The sequence below is a fragment of the Phoxinus phoxinus genome (genome assembly GCF_949152265.1).
Source record: "Phoxinus phoxinus genome assembly, chromosome: 21".
NCBI lineage: Eukaryota > Metazoa > Chordata > Actinopteri > Cypriniformes > Leuciscidae > Phoxinus > Phoxinus phoxinus.
Genome location: NC_136896.1, coordinates 25,276,455 through 25,296,437, shown reverse-complemented (window position 1 = coordinate 25,296,437; position 19,983 = coordinate 25,276,455). Strand labels below are relative to the sequence as shown.

At 36.4% G+C, this 19,983-nt stretch overlaps 1 protein-coding gene across 1 annotated transcript in view; it reads left to right on the top strand.

Annotated features, from left to right (window-relative positions):
• Window positions 1-19,983, top strand: part of arid5b (AT-rich interaction domain 5B) — a 116,527-nt gene that overhangs the window by 79,207 nt on the left and 17,337 nt on the right. Inside the window, exons 6-8 of the mRNA XM_079596431.1 lie at window positions 2,755-2,965; window positions 6,738-6,790; window positions 8,425-8,522. Of these exons, the coding sequence (XP_079452557.1) occupies window positions 2,755-2,965; window positions 6,738-6,790; window positions 8,425-8,522 (362 nt within the window). The remainder of the gene's footprint in view (window positions 1-2,754; window positions 2,966-6,737; window positions 6,791-8,424; window positions 8,523-19,983) is intronic.

Sequence of the window (19,983 nt, the reverse complement as noted above, 5' to 3'; positions counted from 1 at the left end):
AAAAAAAATATTTTTTAGGCAAATAACAAACTAAAACAACTAAAAATACTTTTTATTCACACATAATAACCAAAAAAAATGTAATCTTTTGTATGGCTTCCTTTTCCCTTGATAACAGCTGGCATTGTTTTTATGTACAGTCTCTTTTATTTCCACATTCTCTTTTGGTATTGACTTACAAATACTACTTCTAGTTGTTACCAAAGATCTATCTTTAAATCCACTAAATCCCAAATTTGTTCGATAGGATTCAAGTCCAGACTTTGCCAACTGTGCGAACTGTGACTTATTAAAAAAAAGTTGAAAATAAAGTAAAATGAATACAAAATTAAAGTAATATACTTTTAAAAAAAATAAACATGCCTTAATATTTTCAGCTTCTAATATAAGTGCAGATGCAGATAATTTGAGCAGTGGTATTGTTCAGTACACTGGTCACAGAAATTTAGGGCATCCTTCATTTTCTGCATTTCTTTCAATGCAAAAAAAACCCTTTTTGATGGGTTTTTTTTGTTCAGTCTTTTTTTTTTTTATCGTTTTTAGTCTCAGTTTCAATCAATCAATCTGAAGTACTTCCCTCCTTTTCCTGTTGTTTGGCGTTTAGTGTTACTGTTACTTCAGATTCCCATGTTTGACTAATGGGCTACAATTGTTTTTCTTCTTGTTATTTTATCAACCTTTGCCCCTGCATGTCATTTCCTGTCCAGTCTCTTGCCAGCATGAGGGCAGTGTTTTATGGTCTTCCTCATCTGGATGAATATTTGTTCAGCAAAACAGCAGCTAATTCACTCCAGCTTTGTTGAAAACCTTAAAAACATGCAGTGCTCTAAACCGGCCCTGACTCTGATTGTTTATATCATTGCAAAATGTAAACTGTGTTATCACACAGCTCTATATACAAGAGGATATATATATAATATCCAACATTATGCGCATACATGCAGTACACTCACATACAGCAACGGTGCTTTATAGCTAATCTAACTGCCTACTTTTTTCACAAAATGTAACTATATTATCGCCCAGCTTTTTATATAAAGTTGGATATATAAGCATGTCCAACTTTATCTCCATACATATAGATATATATAATTCACATAGCATATCTCAACTGCTTGATCGCTTTTATCGTGGCAAAATGTAAACCATATTATTGCCCAGCTCTAATCTGCTAAATGTCATGAATATATTAAGATATTAAGGCATGAAGATATTATAAACATTAACACCATGATTTTCTGTAAAGCTGCTTTGAAACAATATGTATTGTGAAAAATGCTATACAAATAAATGTGACTTGACCCCTTTACTCAGGACCCCCCCCAACCCCAAAAAACAAAACAATTTCAAGCAGAGTAATTTGGCCTCAGTAATATAAATAAATAGTAATTAAAAACAAAGGGTTTTGTTCTGTAATAGCTCTATATGATAGAGAACATGCACTCATACATCAAAAACCCATGTTATACTGCTTCCAGGGAGTGTTTCATTCATGTCAACGTAACCTAATGCTTCAGCGTTTCATTCTTTGACTTTTTTTTGTATTCGTTCACATATTCCACTGGCCTTGATAACTCCTTTTGGAAAATAAATGCTCTTGATTACCGGGAACAGATGGTTAAACAGACGTGTGTGGGCCAGCGATGACTGTAGTATGTGACAGCATGGTGAGGCCTGCCACTGTAAAACTGACTCCAGAACAGTTCTCAGACACTCACTCCTGGGTCAGAACAGCTATTTCAAGAGTTTGAAAGTTCGTCGTGGTATTTAGAAAACGCACAGCATTTCCTACAGAACTGAAAACAATCAGTACGTAAACCAGTGGTTCTCCGTTGGTCACAGGTTCCGATTTTTTCTTCTAAAAAAGGGTGTGGAATCACTTTAATATGTATTTTGGCCATTAGAAGGTTTGGGATCAGACCATGTTTTTATTTTATTTATTAAGAAAAAAATACTTTTATTCAAGAAGAACGCATTGAATTGGTCAAAAGTTACAGTAAAGACTTATTATGTTACAACATATTTCTCTATCAAATAAATGTTCTATTTATCAAAGAGTCCTGAAATTTATTTATCACTTATTCCACAAAAATATTTATCAGCACAATTGTTTTCAGCATCACTCTTTAAGAAGAAATTATTCTTGAGCACCAAATCATCATATTAGAATGATTTCTAAAGGATCATGTGACACTGTCTGAATACTGGAATAATAATGCTGAAAATTCATCTTCGTCATCAAATGAATAAATGTGTGTGTGTGTTGTAGTAATATTACTGTTTTACTTTATTTTTGATCACAGAGAAACTACCCAAACGGTAGTGTGAATTAAAATGAAAGCTTCCTTTAAAGAAAATAATTGAATTAAGTTTATTTATTTTGACCCTAGTGGCAAATTTTGAAGCATAAATCTAACAATAATTAGTGGTGCAAGCAAAAAGCAAAAACAATAAGTGATGGCAACTTATCCTGTTTTTAAGAATTTTTCATAATGTTACTGGAAAACAAGACAGTAACACTGATTAAGAAAAAAAAATCCAGTGATGAAGCAAAAAAAAAAAGATCAATTAAAAATGACTGATTCAATCACTAATAAAACTCTGAGAGCCACTGATGTACATTCAAATATGCATTATCTTTTGATATTTATTTGACGCAGGTCTGAAGTAGATCTGATGTTATCCACTTAGTCCTAGACAGACCAAGCTTGCTTTTCAATATTCTTAAATATTTATTTTTGCTGTGATGTTTAGATGAAGGTGGACTCAAAATCAGGACTGCCCAAGGCCAGAAACAACAATAGTGGCGGCAGTTGGAAAAAAGTGGCGTCCGAGGACAAGCCGAAGGTTGAAGGAGGTGAAGAGTGCCGCACAGATGAGCAGGCCTTCCTGGTGGCGCTGTATAAGTACATGAAAGAGAGGAAAACTCCCATTGAGAGGATACCATACCTGGGCTTCAAACAGAGTGAGTACAGATTCTTAACCAGAGCTCTGAAGATCTCAAGTGCTAGTTTTATCATCAACCTCAGAGCCAAATTGAAAAATAAAATGTGTATGCCATTTACGGTCACTAGTTCAAGGGGAAATTGATGCCATTTCAAAATGTCTAGAATGCTTTTTGGAAGTTTCCAAAACAAAACAAAACTAATTCTGTCATCTTACCCTCATAAGGGTCATTCCAAACCTAATCTTCTTTTTCGTGAAACACGAAAGGATATCTTAGGTAGAATGTCTGAACTTTTGTTTTTGCATACAAGATGGATGGTGATTTATACAGTCAAGCTGTTTACTGAAGCTTTCAGATCTCATTTACAGTCACGTGGCATGCGAGAACTGATGGCATTTGCTGTTTATAATGCTAATTTTGTATAGAAGAAAAAAAAACAATATGGTTTGGAAAGTCTTTAGGGTGTGATAAAATGTCTTTGAGATTATTATATGTCCTTCCAGTTCACACTAAACACCCTGCAGTGTTCGCAGTGGCCCGAAACAGAAAAAAACGGTGTAATTTATATTTCAAAGTTGCAAAGTAGGTCAACACAACTTAAAAAAACCCATATAAATACAATTATTCCCAGGCTGCTCTGCGGATCGCTTTAATGTAACATATCCAGCTCTGACCTGCAGTACACAGTGTGAATAAACAAGTAGCTTAACGCTCAACTCGAATAAAGTATGCAAGCAATCTGTTACTATTTAAATGCAGACAGCAGAGATTTTATTATTCATAATCTTTCCCCTTGACTTTCAACGCAGTTGTCAGTCAAAAACATTACATTTCCGCATAGTAATATGCACACGCCACATCCAGCCTGAATCTCGATGTATTCATGACTACACATATCACTAAATAATAGCTCTGCTCAAAAACCTAGTCAGCTGCCTAAAACACACAATTATCCTGAGTTCTCAAACAGGCAATCCCAGAATGCATTGCGCATTCAATAAAAAAAAACAATAAAAAAAAACACTTAAGGTAGCAGATAGAGTCAAGAGAAATATTGCTTAGTATCAATGAATACTTCAAATATTAATTAAAAATAGATGTATTATCTCTGCTTGAGTGTTGCATCGTTAGCTTAGCGACATGCTAACACCAATCTCTATTGGAATTACCTTCAAGCAGGTTTCATTTCAATTATCTTATTATGTTATGGAATATATCTGACTGACTGAAAGCCTATTATTTGAGTTTTATATAGAAAGATCATTTGCTGTATACATGATCAAATAAGGACATATTTGACCTACGTCAAGATGCACACATGAGTGTAGGAGTCTCTGCGTGAGCCGGAGAGCAGAAGAGACGTACTCTGCCATGTTCTTACTCACACTACAGATGCTCGGCATTAGGCTATAAACAAATTTTTACCCTCATATATTGAGACACATACTTTTTGTGGAGGGTGATTCATACTTGAAAGCAGTGAATCAGGCATCAATTTTCTGGCTTAAACGTGTTTGAGACAAATGAAACATTCTATCTGACAAATAATGTGTTGAAGTGTTCATAAATAGCTTTGTGTCATCTCAAGCTGAATTAAAGGAATTGTTCACCCCAAAATCTTCTCTTATTCTTCTGTTAAATCTGTCATTAATAAACACTGATCAACGCACATACACAGAGCACATGAAATATAAGAACAAATTAATTGGTTTTCACACATCAAGCACTTACTTTTAAGCTTCCGCATACCATATTTGATATGCTTTATGTATGTGTCGATCAATGCTTATATATGAATAATAGAGAGACAATGGCTTTATAAGACTGTAAATCTGCTTGATTCATATGCAGTTATTTTATAATCTCTTTATGAAATGTTTGATGTGCGCAAGTTCTTGATGGACAGAAGTCTCTCAGGTTTCAATAAAAATATCTTCATTTATGTTTCAAAGATGAACGAACATCTTTTGGTTTGGAATGACGCGAGGATGAGTAAATGATGACAGAATTTTCTTTTTTTTTAATACATTTTAAGAGATGTTGGGAGATAATTATACCTTCAGAAAGGTAACAAGAGTTGATTTTAACAGGGTTGACAGCTCTACAGAGAACAATATGGTAACAGGGTTACTGTATAATAACTGTATACTGTGTAAAATCTAAACGTACTGTATATAGAGAGACATAACAAAGACAAAAATCACATAAAGAAAGGAAATACCAGTGGGGACAAGCCAAGAAAATAAACTAAAATGGTTTAAGAGACTAATATTTGGAATTTAGGGGTATAAACGATGCAAAGTTGTCCCTTTAAGGGGAACTGCCCCAGTGGCAAGCTCTTTTTTTGCACCAAAAAAATATTCCAGCAGAATTTGTACTTTTGCTGATGTATCAAAGTGCCAGAGAGCAGCTCTCGGCTGTAAGTTTAATGTCATTCAGCTGACTTAAAAACAACTCGCCCCGTAACACGACAGTCCATCAGAGGCAGCTATTGGGAGGAGGCAAAATCAATATGTCCTGATATGAGGACAGAAAAACACCGCTCTCGCTCTGACGAATGCCGTGGCTTTGTGTTCGCGGCGATTGAATCTTGATTGATTAGTCCGCCAGCAGCAAAGTCTCTCATTAATTTCTGCTGTGCCTTATTCATAAATGTGGCACAGCTCTGCTTCATTAAACTGACACAAATTTATTTAGTTTTCATTCTCGCCTCACTCTCCCTGCTTAGCATTAGCATTCATGTGACGAAAATGAAATGACAGGGAATGGATTGTCGACAAGCGATTCAAGTTTTTTATTTGATGTTCGATTGATTTGAAGAGGGTGTTTAAATGGCTGTGTTCATAATGGAATGCTAGCGTACTTTATACTGCACAGTGCTTAGCATAAGTGAACACATCCATGCTAAAGTTAACTAAAAAGAGGAATTTAAAAAAATCATCTTTTGGAAATTGATCTTAATGCCTTAATTTAAAAACCGAGGAAAACTCCAACCTTTAAGGACACCAATTTTCTTTGTGAATGAATAATGTATCGTAAATAAATAAATGTTCTCCCTTAAAATACAGGGTGCATTATTATTATATATACTGCATAACATTTTTATATGTAGCCTACTATATAGCAAATCTCAAATGCTTAATTGTTTATATCATTGCAAAATATAAACCTAAGTTATTGCCCAGCTCTAATCTGCTAAATCAGACTATATGAGGCATGAAGATATTAAGATATTACAAACATTAACATCAGGATTTTCTCTAAAGCTGCTTTGAAACTGTGTATTGTGAAAAGCGTTATATAAATAAAATTGACTTGACTTGAACTGCCTATTAAACAGTAATGTTACATAGACACCACATGACCTCATTATTTTTGCCTGTGAGTGGCATCCAATTATCATCTACAAAATGAAACAATATTTTGCCCTTTTTAGTTTAATTTAGTGTAAAACTAAAACTTTTGGGCAGTCTGATCAAATAATGAGTCAAATGGGATGTATAATTACTTCCAGTCCAACGACCACACTGGAAATGGAACGTCAAGTTGAAAGTTTACTGCATTGCATTGTGGGATACATCTATGCATACTGAATACTGCGTATTTTTGCATATAGTATTAAAATCCGGGTGTTCCGTGTTTGGGAAAATTAGCATACCATGCGCACTGTACACTGCTGATGCCATACTAAGAATAGTATAGTAGTATGTTTTTCCGAATACGGCCTATACGAACATTTCCTTATGCTCTCCTGTGGAACTAATCGTCATCCTTGTTATCCTTCTTACAGTAAACCTTTGGACTATGTTTCAAGCGGCTCAGAAACTGGGAGGATACGAGGTGGTGAGTGTTTACACAATTTGTTTGAAATCCAGTGCCTTTGGCAGCACGCTTTTTCCTTTGGCTCTGAAAGATTCCTGAAAAAAAAAAAAAAAAATCAAGAGTTTCGTTTTTTTCCAGCCTGCCATGTAATGTGTGTTTACTAGACTCTGGCCTGGATGCGGAACTCTCTCACATCCAAATTTGGCCAGAGCGCTCGCAGTTGTTTTAAAATCTACAAGTGGAAAACACGTGTAACCCTTTTGCGGTGGAGGAAATTGGTCGGGGCCTGTTCACTACCCATGTTGAGGCTCTTAAGGGACCATTATTGTGCAACAAGCGAACTGCACAATAAAGGGAATTCGCTTGGCAGCTTATCTGACATCTGCTCTGCTAAAATATGGTGAAAACATTAAAGTCCCTTCTATGTGACCAGCTATTGAATATTTTCAGCAGCTCTGTACTCATTCATCAACTCTGAAGTTATTTAGATTAAAAGCAAACAGGAAGTCACCTCTCGCTCTTTTGCTCTTTTTATTCGATGTATTGATACGGCTTCCCGCTTTTTTCTTTTCTTTTTTTTTTTTAAAGCGAACAGTCGGGGTTTTTTTGTCCTTTGGCTGCCTGGATTCTCTTTGCCACAGAATGCTTGGCTTTAAATGCAAATGACATCTGTAATAAAAATCATTGTGCAGGAGGAGTCATGATGTCATTGGAAACATTTATATTGCACAAAAAGATCTTCTCCTGGGGTTGAACTGTACTTTAATACAGTTTTAATACCTCAACTGTACTCGTACACAATGGCGATGTGAAAACAAACAGCAGTCAAGGGCTATTACGACTGAGGGAGTTTCGAGAAGGCAGCAGAGGCCATAGGGGCGATTCTGTTCTCATGCTGTCAAAACTGCAAGCGCTTCATTAAACGCCGTAGGAGACAGCAGATGCCCTACTCAGTGAGTCAAGTTACCGAAGGAAAGTACAGCTCATGGTCAGCGATATTTTAATTGAAGCGTTTCTGCAATCGAATGGATTGTAGTGATTAGGTCTCCGTGGACATTGGGTCACGCTGTATTCTGGAACACTCTGAGAATATTCTTCTTATTTGTGTTGTAACTAGTCTGTGGTGAATATATTGGCCCGGGCGACTAAATCACACATGCATTAATTCCCCAGCACTTGATGCATGTGGTTTTCCACGGAATGCATTTTATTGAGAGAGTCAGCCATTAGCTGAAGGGAAACGGCCATTAAAAATCTTTTAACCCTCGTACACTGAATGCACTAAAGGTCTCTCATGAATATTAATCGCTGTGTATGTGAATTATGTTAATCTGGTACGCGTTTTCTTTTTTTTCTCTCTTTAGTTAAGAGTACGCATACATCAATTTCATTTCAAAAACTCAATATCTAATGACCTTGCGTGGGACATCATGCGCTCAGTGTCATTTATAATATAAAGCTTACGGGATCTGTTTAATATGCATCAAGTGGCCTTCTTATTTTCATCGCTCAACAATAAAGAAAGCCCAGCATACATGTTGAATGCATGAATAGTGGAATGCTAATGTCTGTGTTTATTTCATTTCTGCTCCATGCACACATCCATTACATGAACGTCTTTGTCTCCCATAATGGACTCCCCCTTCCCGTTGCAGATCACAGCGCGACGCCAGTGGAAAAATGTATATGATGAACTGGGCGGCAACCCGGGAAGCACTAGCGCCGCCACGTGCACACGAAGACACTACGAGAGGTATGTCTTCATTTCCTCATTAGCCAGCTCAGGGTGCATTTTCTGTGCCAATTTTGGGCGGAATTGATTTAAATATGGTAATATGTGTTAAACGAGGCTGAGAGTATTAAAAGTTCTATTGGTAGCTGAAAGAATGATTGGACAAAACAATAAAATTAGGGAGGCATGTGTGGCAATTCTGTGGAAATCTGCTGACTTTTCTGTGAAATTCTGTGTGGGTCTGCTCTTTAGTATGCTTATGCATGATAGGATGTGCCCATTAAAAAACATGCACTGACACTGTTGATTTTATTATTTACACCCCATATTATTAGCAGCCCTGCATGAAAGCTGTGCCTGCAGAATTAGCCCAGCAGATTTGGAACACCCAAATTATCATTTTTATAAGTTTAATCATTTTGTCCTACTTAACTTTTTTTTTTTTTTTTTTTATCTCTGGTTCCCTTAACTTAAGGATCCAGAACAACGAGCCAGTGAGTAACAAACGATTCGTTTAAGGCATTGATTTGGTACAATATATCACCACAAATCCAGCATAATATAATTACCCAGCAGTATATTACACCAAACTAGTGATGCACTGAAATTATATTTTTACAGAAACACTGAAACCGAAATTAAAGTTTTAGTTGTGTACATAAACATTTAAATTGCATATAATGCAGTTTATATATATATATTTTTTCATATGAAAAGTAATAAAGCTTATTGCGATGCGATTATTGGATGGTAGGCGGCTAAGCGTGCTATAAGTAATGTTCAGTACCGGTATTTTGAAAACTCTCGGTTCATCAAAATGAGGATTGATTAAAATCAAGAAATGAGCCCAGCTCTATGGTGACATGTTTCCCTGTTGTATCTTAACTACGCGGTGTGCACTAAATAGAGACTGACACGGTCAAAATGCGCCTTCGGAGAAGTTCTAATTAAACATCACCATTTCAATGATTTTCCCCATCTGAAAAGAAAAAAATTATAATTCAGGTCAAATATTTTCGGTTGCTGTAATATTGGTGAATCACTACACCAAACCAATGAATGTTTCTATACAGTGTCTCTATAATTGTGTTCATTTACGGATGTTCTGACATCTGGCTGAGTGAGCAACGGAATATATATATGCACAATGAAATTTGTTTAATTTAATGTATTTATAGTAATAATCATAGGCTACTGATATAAAATAACTTGTATGGGGATATAAGACAGTGGTCATGCTTGTGTTTGTGAACTACTGTTTGAAATGCTGCACGTAGGGCAGGTTTTGGCATGGGTTTGTGCTTATTCTTAAAGGTTTGAAGGCAGGAGGAGACACTGTTATTGTATTTGCTCTGAAAGCTATCCAGTTTGACCTTTAAGGTTTGTGTGACATGTCTCTTTCTTCCGTCTGGCTCATCGAGGGCTTTAGTGGGGCCCGGGCAGGTGGAGTTGGCAGGGATTGTGTTCCTGGCAGCGTTCCACCTTCAAACTTAGTGCTGAGTCAATAGCCACCAATAATGTATCTGTTCAATGAATAATAGGCTGCCAAAATTCGATGTTATAACCTTGATCAAACAGTCAGGGATGTGCTGATGGGTCTACTTGTGCAGCTGCTACCAAGAGTAATTAATTGAATTAATTTGCCCAGCAAATGAAGCCATTCTGTACGTGGTTTGCGAGTGAAAGGCCGTTCGAGCCGCAGTGACGCACGGCATTATCTGCGGCCGCTTCACCGGCTCGTCTTCGGTTTCGGGCCTCGGGACGGGCTACCTATTGTTCGGCTACAAGCTCTGCTCATTGGAGCCCAGCTCAAGTGGCTTTTCATGGGAGTCCTTTTGCAGGGCCGATGCCAAGTGCAGCCCTGCCACAGATGGGAATAAAGATTTTTTTTATGAGTGACCTCACTCCTGCAAAACAAGCCGAACATGCCTTGATCGTGTGTGTGTGTGCGTGTGCGTCTTTTCCTCCCTCCCCACTCAGGGTAAATGATAAGTTCTTAAAAGATTTCTGTTAAGCACTTCCCCACCCTTTGAAGGGCAGCCGGCTGAACTGACTTTGTGTGGAATTTACTCATCTTAGAAAGAAAGCACTCTAAAGAAAGCTTGCAAAGTCATGAATGAGGCATGAAGGTGGATTTCGATCATGTGGTGCATGGCTGTAACTCAGTACAATCAATGAAAATCAATATTTAAAGGAATAGCTCACCCAAAAAATCCTGTCATTTTCCTGTCATGACTTTTTTTTTTGACGGTACACAAAAGGAGACATGTTGAAGAATGTGCTTTCCCATGTAATGAAAGTGAATGGAAACGAGATGTTATGCTCCAGAAAATGACAATAAAAGTGTTACAATTACAAAATCATATGCACACATCCATATGACTAAAAAAGATTCCATTGACGTTAACAAGTTATCAATGAATTACAACATTTCTGCCTATTCCTCAGGAGACTTGAAATATAGAGCATGTGTTTTATGATGCGTTTTTAGGCAATTTTGTCATTCACTTTTATTGTATGAAGAAGAGCAGCTAGGATATTCTTCAAACATGTACCTTTTGTGTTCTTCAAAAGAAATAAAGTTGTACGAGTTTGAAACGGCTTAAGTAGTTCTCCAACTGCTGCTAATGATATTTACTGTATTATCGGATTAGCTTTTGGCTACTATGTTTGTTGTGGGGGGAAGAGAATCAAATGTAGATTACAAATTAGGTCATAAAATATGACATCAATAACCTTGAGAGAGACTGCAGAATTCCACCCCCTCTCCTCTGCTTTAATTATATAGGTCAGTGGCACTGATCAATCTGGCCCATGCTTATTTATTTAATCCTCCTCTTCCCAGAGAGAGAGAGATCTTTGTTCCAAAAATGTTCTGCTTATGAATGCCTCTGCAGATAACAGCATTCCATAAACCTTGTCATGCAACTTTAGTCCCTCTATCGCTGAGGTTTATTTTGTTGCCGTGTGAATTTCTACTGTCCCTTTTTTTAAAAAGCTCTACAGATATTTCTCGATGCACTCGGCTCTGCAGAACTAACCCATTCAGAATTCATGCAGATTTGCATAATGTTTGAATAATATTTGCAGTACCATGTACAAATATTATCTTGCAATATAAAAAACGACTGATAGGTGCATTCATTGCCTCGAAATGGAATGCTAAGTTACTGAATACCTTTCAGGAAATACTGTATATTGCATACAATGTGACGGCATTATTCAAGAAAGAATGTTTGGTAACACTTTAAAATAAGATACATTAGTTAACATGAACTACGAATGAACAATACTTCTTCAGCATTTAATAATCGTAGTTAATATTCATTTCAACATTTACTTACACTCTAAAAAATGCTGGTTGTTTCAACCCAATTTTGGGTAAAATATGGACAAACCCAAACGTTGGGTTAAAAATGTAATGTAAAAATTTAACCCAACGGCTGGGTTTGTCCATATTTTACCCAAAATTGGGTAAAATCAACATAAAATCAAATGTTGTATTTGTTAACATTAGTTAATGCTCTGTGAAGTAACATGAACAAACAATGAACAGCTGTATTTTTATTAGCTAACATTAACAAAGATTAATAAATACTGTAACAAATGTATTGCTCGTTGTTAGCTCATGTTAGTAAATTCATTAATGTATAATGAACCTTATTGTAAAGTTTTAAACAGAATATCATGTTGCATATATTTAACATAATGAATGTCATCTAATGGTTATATTGGAAATAAAATTATCTATTATTATTATTAATACTATTATTATTATGGAAATTAAATTTGGTGTAACAAATGTGCACATTTTGTAATCTCCATATGGTAGAAATACTAAGTAGTACCATGTATGTTAGTATGCTATTCTAAACATAGCCGTTGCCTTGTGGGATTTATAGTACAATGCAAGAACCTTGCCGTTCTTGATTATTGATTTTTGTATCCCCCCCTAGAATTAATGTTTGCTCGAAATTCAACCAAGTCACGCTTCACAGAACTCATCCTTGAACCTCTACCCAGTATGACAGATTTTAATGCAAGCCCTTTAAGTGAAGTTTAATGATCTGGCTTTGAAGGAAGGCTTTTTCCCAGGGAGTATTGCGTCAGCTGTTTTTGTCCCCTGAGAGATCGGCGCTTCATTTGAGACTGCAGCTGTAGTAAACACTAGCATTCTGCATTTATTATCCCTCAAATCATTAGCAAATGCACTGCATTATCCAACAATATCTCTGCTACGAGTTCTCTTGAATGTCAGGCGATAACCATTTGGGTTCTTCGAAATGCCAATCATTGATCCACATCTATTTATGATTAGCCGTTTGTCTGTATTTACACCATTTGCCTGTATTTACCAAGTGGAAAGGAGTGTTGGTGTGACATTGTGCTTGTGAAAGCTGACGAAACCTAATTAAATCCCTGATTGATCTAATGAGTTTATCATCGCAATTTGCATGTCGATTTACAGGCTCATTTGCCCTGCTAAGATTCCATCGTGTTCTTTCTTTAATAAGACATGTGACAGTTTCAACCAGCACCAGTCCGTTGTCAGCAAAAATGTTTCTCAATGAAGATAATATTCTTAGGTACTTTATTTTAAAAAATTGCATTTTTAAATATTTTTCGATGATTCGATACAGGAGGGCTGATTGACTGGCTAACTTTTGTACTCTCATGTTTATATAGTACATAATAATGTGGCTGTGATTCAACATGGCTGTCTTGGCAAGGTATATTATACACTATAAAAAGTCATTAGTTGACTTAACTTAAAAAAGTGAGGAAACCAGTTGCCTTGGTTGTAATTGAAAAAATGAAGTAATGTGAACTCCATTACACATGCAACTTATTTACTTAATAATTCAACGGGTGTCCTCGCTTTTTTTTAAGTTGAGTCAACTTAAAGTAAATAAGTTGCATGTGTAATGGCGTTCACATTACTTAATTTTTTCAATTACAACCAAGGCAACTGCACTGTAAAAAATGTGGCTGCGATTAGTTAAAATTTGTTGAGATAACTTAAATATCCAACTTAACCAAACTAAACTTAAGTTAACTAAACTTAATATTTTAAGTCAAGCTTGAACACATACTTTTTAAAGTTGAAACAATGTTGGATTTTAAGTTGTGCTAAATAATCGCAGCAATTTTTTTTACAGTGTGGTTTCCTCACTTTTTTTAAGTTAAGTCAACTGATGACTTTTTACAGTGTAGAATATTGACAGAAAAAAAATGAAAAATGTACTTATTGCATTTATTTGTTAATTACTAACTAATTTACTGTTTTCCTGAATAATTACTAATCAGTCGATTATTTGGACAATTAAAGGTAGGGTTGGTAATCCTGCTCAGAAACATTTTTTTTTATACTGGGTGAAATGGTCCTTCCATTCTGATAGTAGTCAATACATTATGTGTTCAGAAAAAGGAATGAAACAAATCTGACCCCTGTAGCAGCTGTAGGACAGTAAAAACTCTGACCAATCACTGCCATTCGGTACGAATGTAAAGAACCAATCAGATGCCTTCATGTCTCGTGCCCGAGCACCACTGCGTGCACAGTGATGCGCGGGTCAATGTATAAACAACCCGCACCCGACCGACGTTTTCAACTAACCGCCCGCAACTCGGACCGCAAAAAAAAGGTAAGAAAATATTGTACCCGACCCGCGTTTTTTAAAGTAACTATAGTAAATTCTCATCGCGTCATGGGCCATAGACGGAGGAACTAGAGGTGCGCATTTTTCAGAATGCTGTATGATATAGCCTAGTGTTTTGTAATAAAGGCTTGATTTATTCATTTATTTCGTTTCATTTTCTTAACAATTTAGATGCTGCATGTGTTTATCCAGTCTAAGCGACGTGCGTCTCTCCCCGGACTTTCCCAACAAAAATCCCGCCCCCTCTCAGCAAATAGGCTACATAAAACTGACATTACTGAGCTTTATGCGTTTAAAAGTAGCCTATTAAAATGGCACAATGGCATTGCTCAGTTCAACGCGTTGGGAAATCGGGCATTTTGTCCCGCGTCAGCTTTTATTCAAAAGTTAATAACGCGCTCAACATTCAAAAGGTAAATAAGGATTTCCCACTTTCATCTGCAGACTGCTCGTGCGTCATCCTCGCGCATTCAGACAATAAAGTGTAGACTTATGTATTTCATAGAACATTGTGTCTAGTACTATATAAATTACAAAGGTAAACGACCCGACCGACCGCGACCCGAATATCATTAAAAATATTTTTGGATGACTCGTAACCGCGGGCGCAGGCACCCGCTCATTTTGGATCAACCCGCGCATCACTGGTAGGTACATGCAGCTGACTCCAAATGTGGATGCGCGTTCATGTTTGTGGGGCGGCGTAGCTTTGGACGGAGCACTGACAGGAGGGGGCGGAGCTTAGAAGAGGTGCCACTTTCAAATCTGGCTAGCTCTCCAACATTACCTACTCTAGCTTTAATTGAGTAATATTTTTTTATAATAAAAATAGTTGAACAATAGCCTTTAAAATTACTTTAAATAAATAAATAATAAAAAGGCAATAATAATTGTTAAAAAAAAAATACATAATGTAATATGCATAATATAAACAATCAACTTAAGTACATATTATTACAAATGCCTGCAGAGGACGCCAATGGCCTTGAGATTGTTGTTGTTGTTACACTTTATAGCAGATCAAAATATTGGCCAAACAGCATATCATTCAAATGTCCACTTAATCTTTAATATTTGGCCACATCTTTACAATATAAATGTTACAGCCACTTTAATTTATTGAAAAAGAACATGTGGACTAGTGGTGTAGTCCTTACAAAACAAAAGTGGTTTACTATTCGTAAGGATAGCATTTACTGTGAACGGAGCCGCTCTGAGCCGCTGGAAGAAACCTGCAGCACATATATTCATTTAACTGAATCTCAGCATATATAGCACTATGGTTTCAGAAAACAGTTTAATAATGCGGTTCGTAGATTCTCGTCCGTGGTATTTATTCAACCGGTTACTCAACACGGGTAAATTGCAATCGTCTAAGTTAAATATTAATATAAATGAAGTTATTAATATGAATGAATATCAATACATTTTAATCTAGCATTTTAAATGAAGTGTGTTCGATAGCTTAGCGGTTTTGCTGTTGTATTAGAATTGGTCAAATTTATATCAAAGAAAAAATGAAAAGGTGCTTCCCAGTACAACACAGCAGAAATAGAAACCATACTGTTATCAAACCTGTTGCTTGTCATGGTCGTGGCTGGCGAGGACACAAACACTTTTTAGACTTTTATTGCTTGTCACTTTAAATTTCTCTTAAAGACATTGACAACAAAGTGTTTGCAAAGTTTGGAAAGTCTGCACTGTCACTGACCCATATCAGACATGTCTTAAGGTCTGTCCTGTACCGCTGCACGCTCCGTTTCCCGAGGAGGTATTTATAATGTGGAGTTTAATAGCTTTTTTAAGGCTTTGTTTTGGAACAACCACCATGTTGATGTAGTTTCTTTATCCATGTATGGCTTATTTATGCTTTATCACTTCACATTGTACTGAGAGAATAAGTGCTGTGTTTATCTTGGGCTAAAGATTGAGCGGCGTTCAAGCTCAGGCCTCTAATTTAATGTCTTTAAATCACTACCCAGGAATGTGGCTTTCATTTCAGCCGCATCACAGAACCAATTCCAACAATCAAATATTTTGCAGGGAGGATGTCTCTGTGCAAACCACATACACTACAAAAACACGGGCTCTCGTTGCGCATTATTTAGAACGTTTAATAATTAAAGCTGGCTTTTGAAAGTTAATGGGTTTTAGCCTGAAGGGAGTGAGTGAGGTAATTTAAGGTCTAAAGGCCAGGAATGACAAAAGGCTTGCTTTGGCGTTCCTTCCCCTCGCTGTTTAACTGTGTGAATCTGGATTAGTTCAAGGGTCGACTTCTCAACAAAACCTTTCAGGCGTCCTGCGTAGCTCGGGGAACAATGTCTTTTTCTCCCTCACACACACACACACACACACACACACAGCTTACATTCTCTCTCCCAGTCTGCCTCTATGATTAATTCACATTTTACCCTCTGGAGAAAAGCAGAAAAAGTTCATATTATTCCCCCCTCAATCCCAGCTCGTACAGATGTGATTATGAACGTGCTGGTTTCAGGTTGGTTTTCTCGGCCGTAACCTCTATTATGTCCAATAACAGGCCTCCGGTTGTTTGTTTAACGTCCGTTTGTCATGAAAACTCGCTGAACTGCCATCTAGCTGTGTGTGTCGTCTACTGCGGCCGTGGTCAGAATTTACGGTTGGTGGCATTTCGACAAGCCCTCATTAGGGCCACTTCTGTGGAAGTAAACTTAAGGCTCCATCAGACGGCTTGTTTAATAAGCAGTAATGTCGGATCCCGGGCACGTCTCCCCAACACCAAAGCGGTGGAATGAGATGAATGAGAAAATGAAATTGTTGATGTCAACAACCATTTGTCTTAGTTATTTTCTGTATGTGGCCTGAGGGGTGCCGAGCGAGATGAGAGCGTCTCTCTCTGTGAGCGAGAGCACTCAAAGACAAGCGTGCTAAAAATAGACTTGAAACAGTTGAGGTTGTGATTCTTTGTAATGTTTTACTTCCTGTTTTGTGGGCCTGTCACAGCTGGGTATTACGCCATCTTGTGACCAAGAAGCGGAAGTGCATCATGAACAGTGCTGAGCTTGTAGAAAAATTTATCTGAAGAAAATAATACAAAAAATTAATCTCTGGAAAAAAAAATTACTCAAAACCATGTCAATGTCACATTTTGCCCCAAACTCAAAAAATATAAATATAGTGCCTATGAATAGTACTCCTAATATATTTTGCAGTTTGCAAAAATGGATCATTTGACATTTTCACTTCTTGGCTTTAATCACCATTATTCTAGTTTGATAAAGTAAATATTTTTTAGCTTTTTTTTATTATCTGTATAAATGAAAGGCTGTACAACAAATGCTACTATGACACAAATAAAATGTAATAAAAAAAATAAAAAAAATAATCAAATAATTAATGCTGAATAAATAAAATCTCTTTTTCCATTACATTGTTGGGAGAAATGTGCTTAACTGTGTTGAAAATGTCACAAAAGGTCCTAAAATAGGCTTTCTTTATCTTTGTGCACGGCATGGAACAATACAAATATGACATTCTGAACATTCTTGACATGTTTCATTAGATTCACCCAAATACTGCCGTTGTCATATTTATTTTTGTGTTGAGAGACTTTATGCTCTAACATTTACTGGAATCAAATCACATTAATAATGATTTAATGGCCTACTTGTTTAAAACTTGAAGTCACACACCCACTATCAAGTGTCAGTTTACATAATATGATACATTGGTATATTTGTACTCGCACTGTATTTCTGATACATTGGTACTTGTATATTTTTCTATTGCTATGGCAACACTGGATGTCCAAATGTTATTCTTCAAATGCAAGTCTATTGGATTATGTAATGCTTATGTAAATCACCCGATCTATTTGTGCATGAGCTCTTTCAGTGGGCAGAGGAAACCGGAGTATTGATTGCGGGATGTTGTTCTAATAGCGGCATCCGCGCTCACAGGAGTGCCGTGTTAAATATTAGTCATATGCTCTGCGAGTTTGAAAGAAAAGGGAAAAATATCTCCCAGCCCGGATGACTCACTCTTCAGAGAACATCTTTATATATACCAGCGATAAATTTGGCAGAAATTAAATTACACTTTTGGTTCCATTATAGTAACTCAATAATAGCCTGCTTGTTTCTCAAAGTCTCAAACTGTTGTTAGATTGTCCATTTTCCAAAGTCTGCTATCAAAAGTCAGAGATTTCAATATGAACTTTCCCAATTTTAAGTTATTGTAGAGCTCGACCGATTGCAGATTTTACCGATAACTTCCACGCTGACCGATAACCGATTAATCAACCGATAGTTTTTTTAAATAGATACTGAATGAAAGCAAACATATCACATTAAATAGTGTTGAATTTATTACAAAAATGTAAAAACAGTACTGAACCATGAAAATGTACTGTACTTTTTAAAATATAAAAATATGAATATATTAATTGATCATTTATGTTATCACTAATGTTAAGAGAAACAACTTTAAAATGTAAAAAAGTATTAGTAAATGTTGAAATGAACAATACTTTTATTAACCTTGATTAAAGCTACACTGTGTAGGACTTTCTCCCATCTTGCGGTGATATTGTATATTGTATGACTACCAACTGAATATTAATTTCTAGCCCCTCCCATTCCGAGGGCGTTTTAACTCCTACGGTGGCCGTATTATTTCAAATCTACCGGCAGCCGCAAGTAATCTCCCCCTCGCATTCGTCACGGTGCCACTGAGTGTAAAAACGCGAAAGGCGAAGCTTGAATTTCCAGGTATGTCCCTCTTTGGCTAATGTATTTTCACGATGGAGGCGCACCATGGCTTCCGCCATTCGAGCAGCTCACCCGTATGTATTATAAATGGCAGATTCTACGATTACGAGAATACTTGATTAGTTGGTAGAAGTAATTATACATTAATGAGCATATCATTTTGAAAGAACAAAGTGTTTTTTGCTAAGAATCAACTTAAAAAAATTACACAGTGTAGCTTTAATGTTACAAATGGACTCTTATTGAAAAGTGTTACCATTTCATATAAATCCAAACAGTCATGCTTACAGATGGCCATCTTTAAATACCTACACAAAGGCATTGAAATTTAATCATATGTATGTATACTCTCACACTTCATTCGCTTCTATTTTAGAACACTTAGTTATCTATTCAAAATCGAATGCGTTTCTGATTCGTTTATATGTTTCTGTCGGCTGCATGACTATACAGTTTAGATCTCATGTCTCTAGCTTTAAATATGCTACTTTGCTGCATATCGAATGCATAAAAGCGACCAGCTGTATATAAACTAATGCAAATAGATGGTAACAATCATGCCATTAAATATTTGGGTCGAACTTGCGAGTATTTTTGTCACATTGTGACTTAAGGTACTACTAGCATTCTCTCAGTGACTAATACAGCGTCAAAACAAACTCCACGAGGTGTCAGTGGTGGTTTTTATTTCGCCTCTAGAGGCCACTCTCGTACTCTATAATGACAGAGCACACTTCTCAGCCACTCCAGCAAGGGACTCGACACCGACAAATCGGCATTCGGGTTTTGGTCACAGCAATTGTTTTGAGGTCATACAGTAGCATAGTATTTGCGCAAAAATAAGATTTTATTAATCAATAATCTGCCCCATAATCATAGTTTGTGTGAAAATTAATATAAATTGTTGGTGTTTTAAAGCCACTAATGGTAATTTTAGCTGGAAACTGCAGTGAATTGTATGTATAGGTATACGTTTTTGCAAAAATATAGGTAAAGGCACCTTTTTACAATGAGTGATTTGAAAAATATTGAAATAATTATTACATTTAAATTGAAAAAAAAAAATGTTTTAAT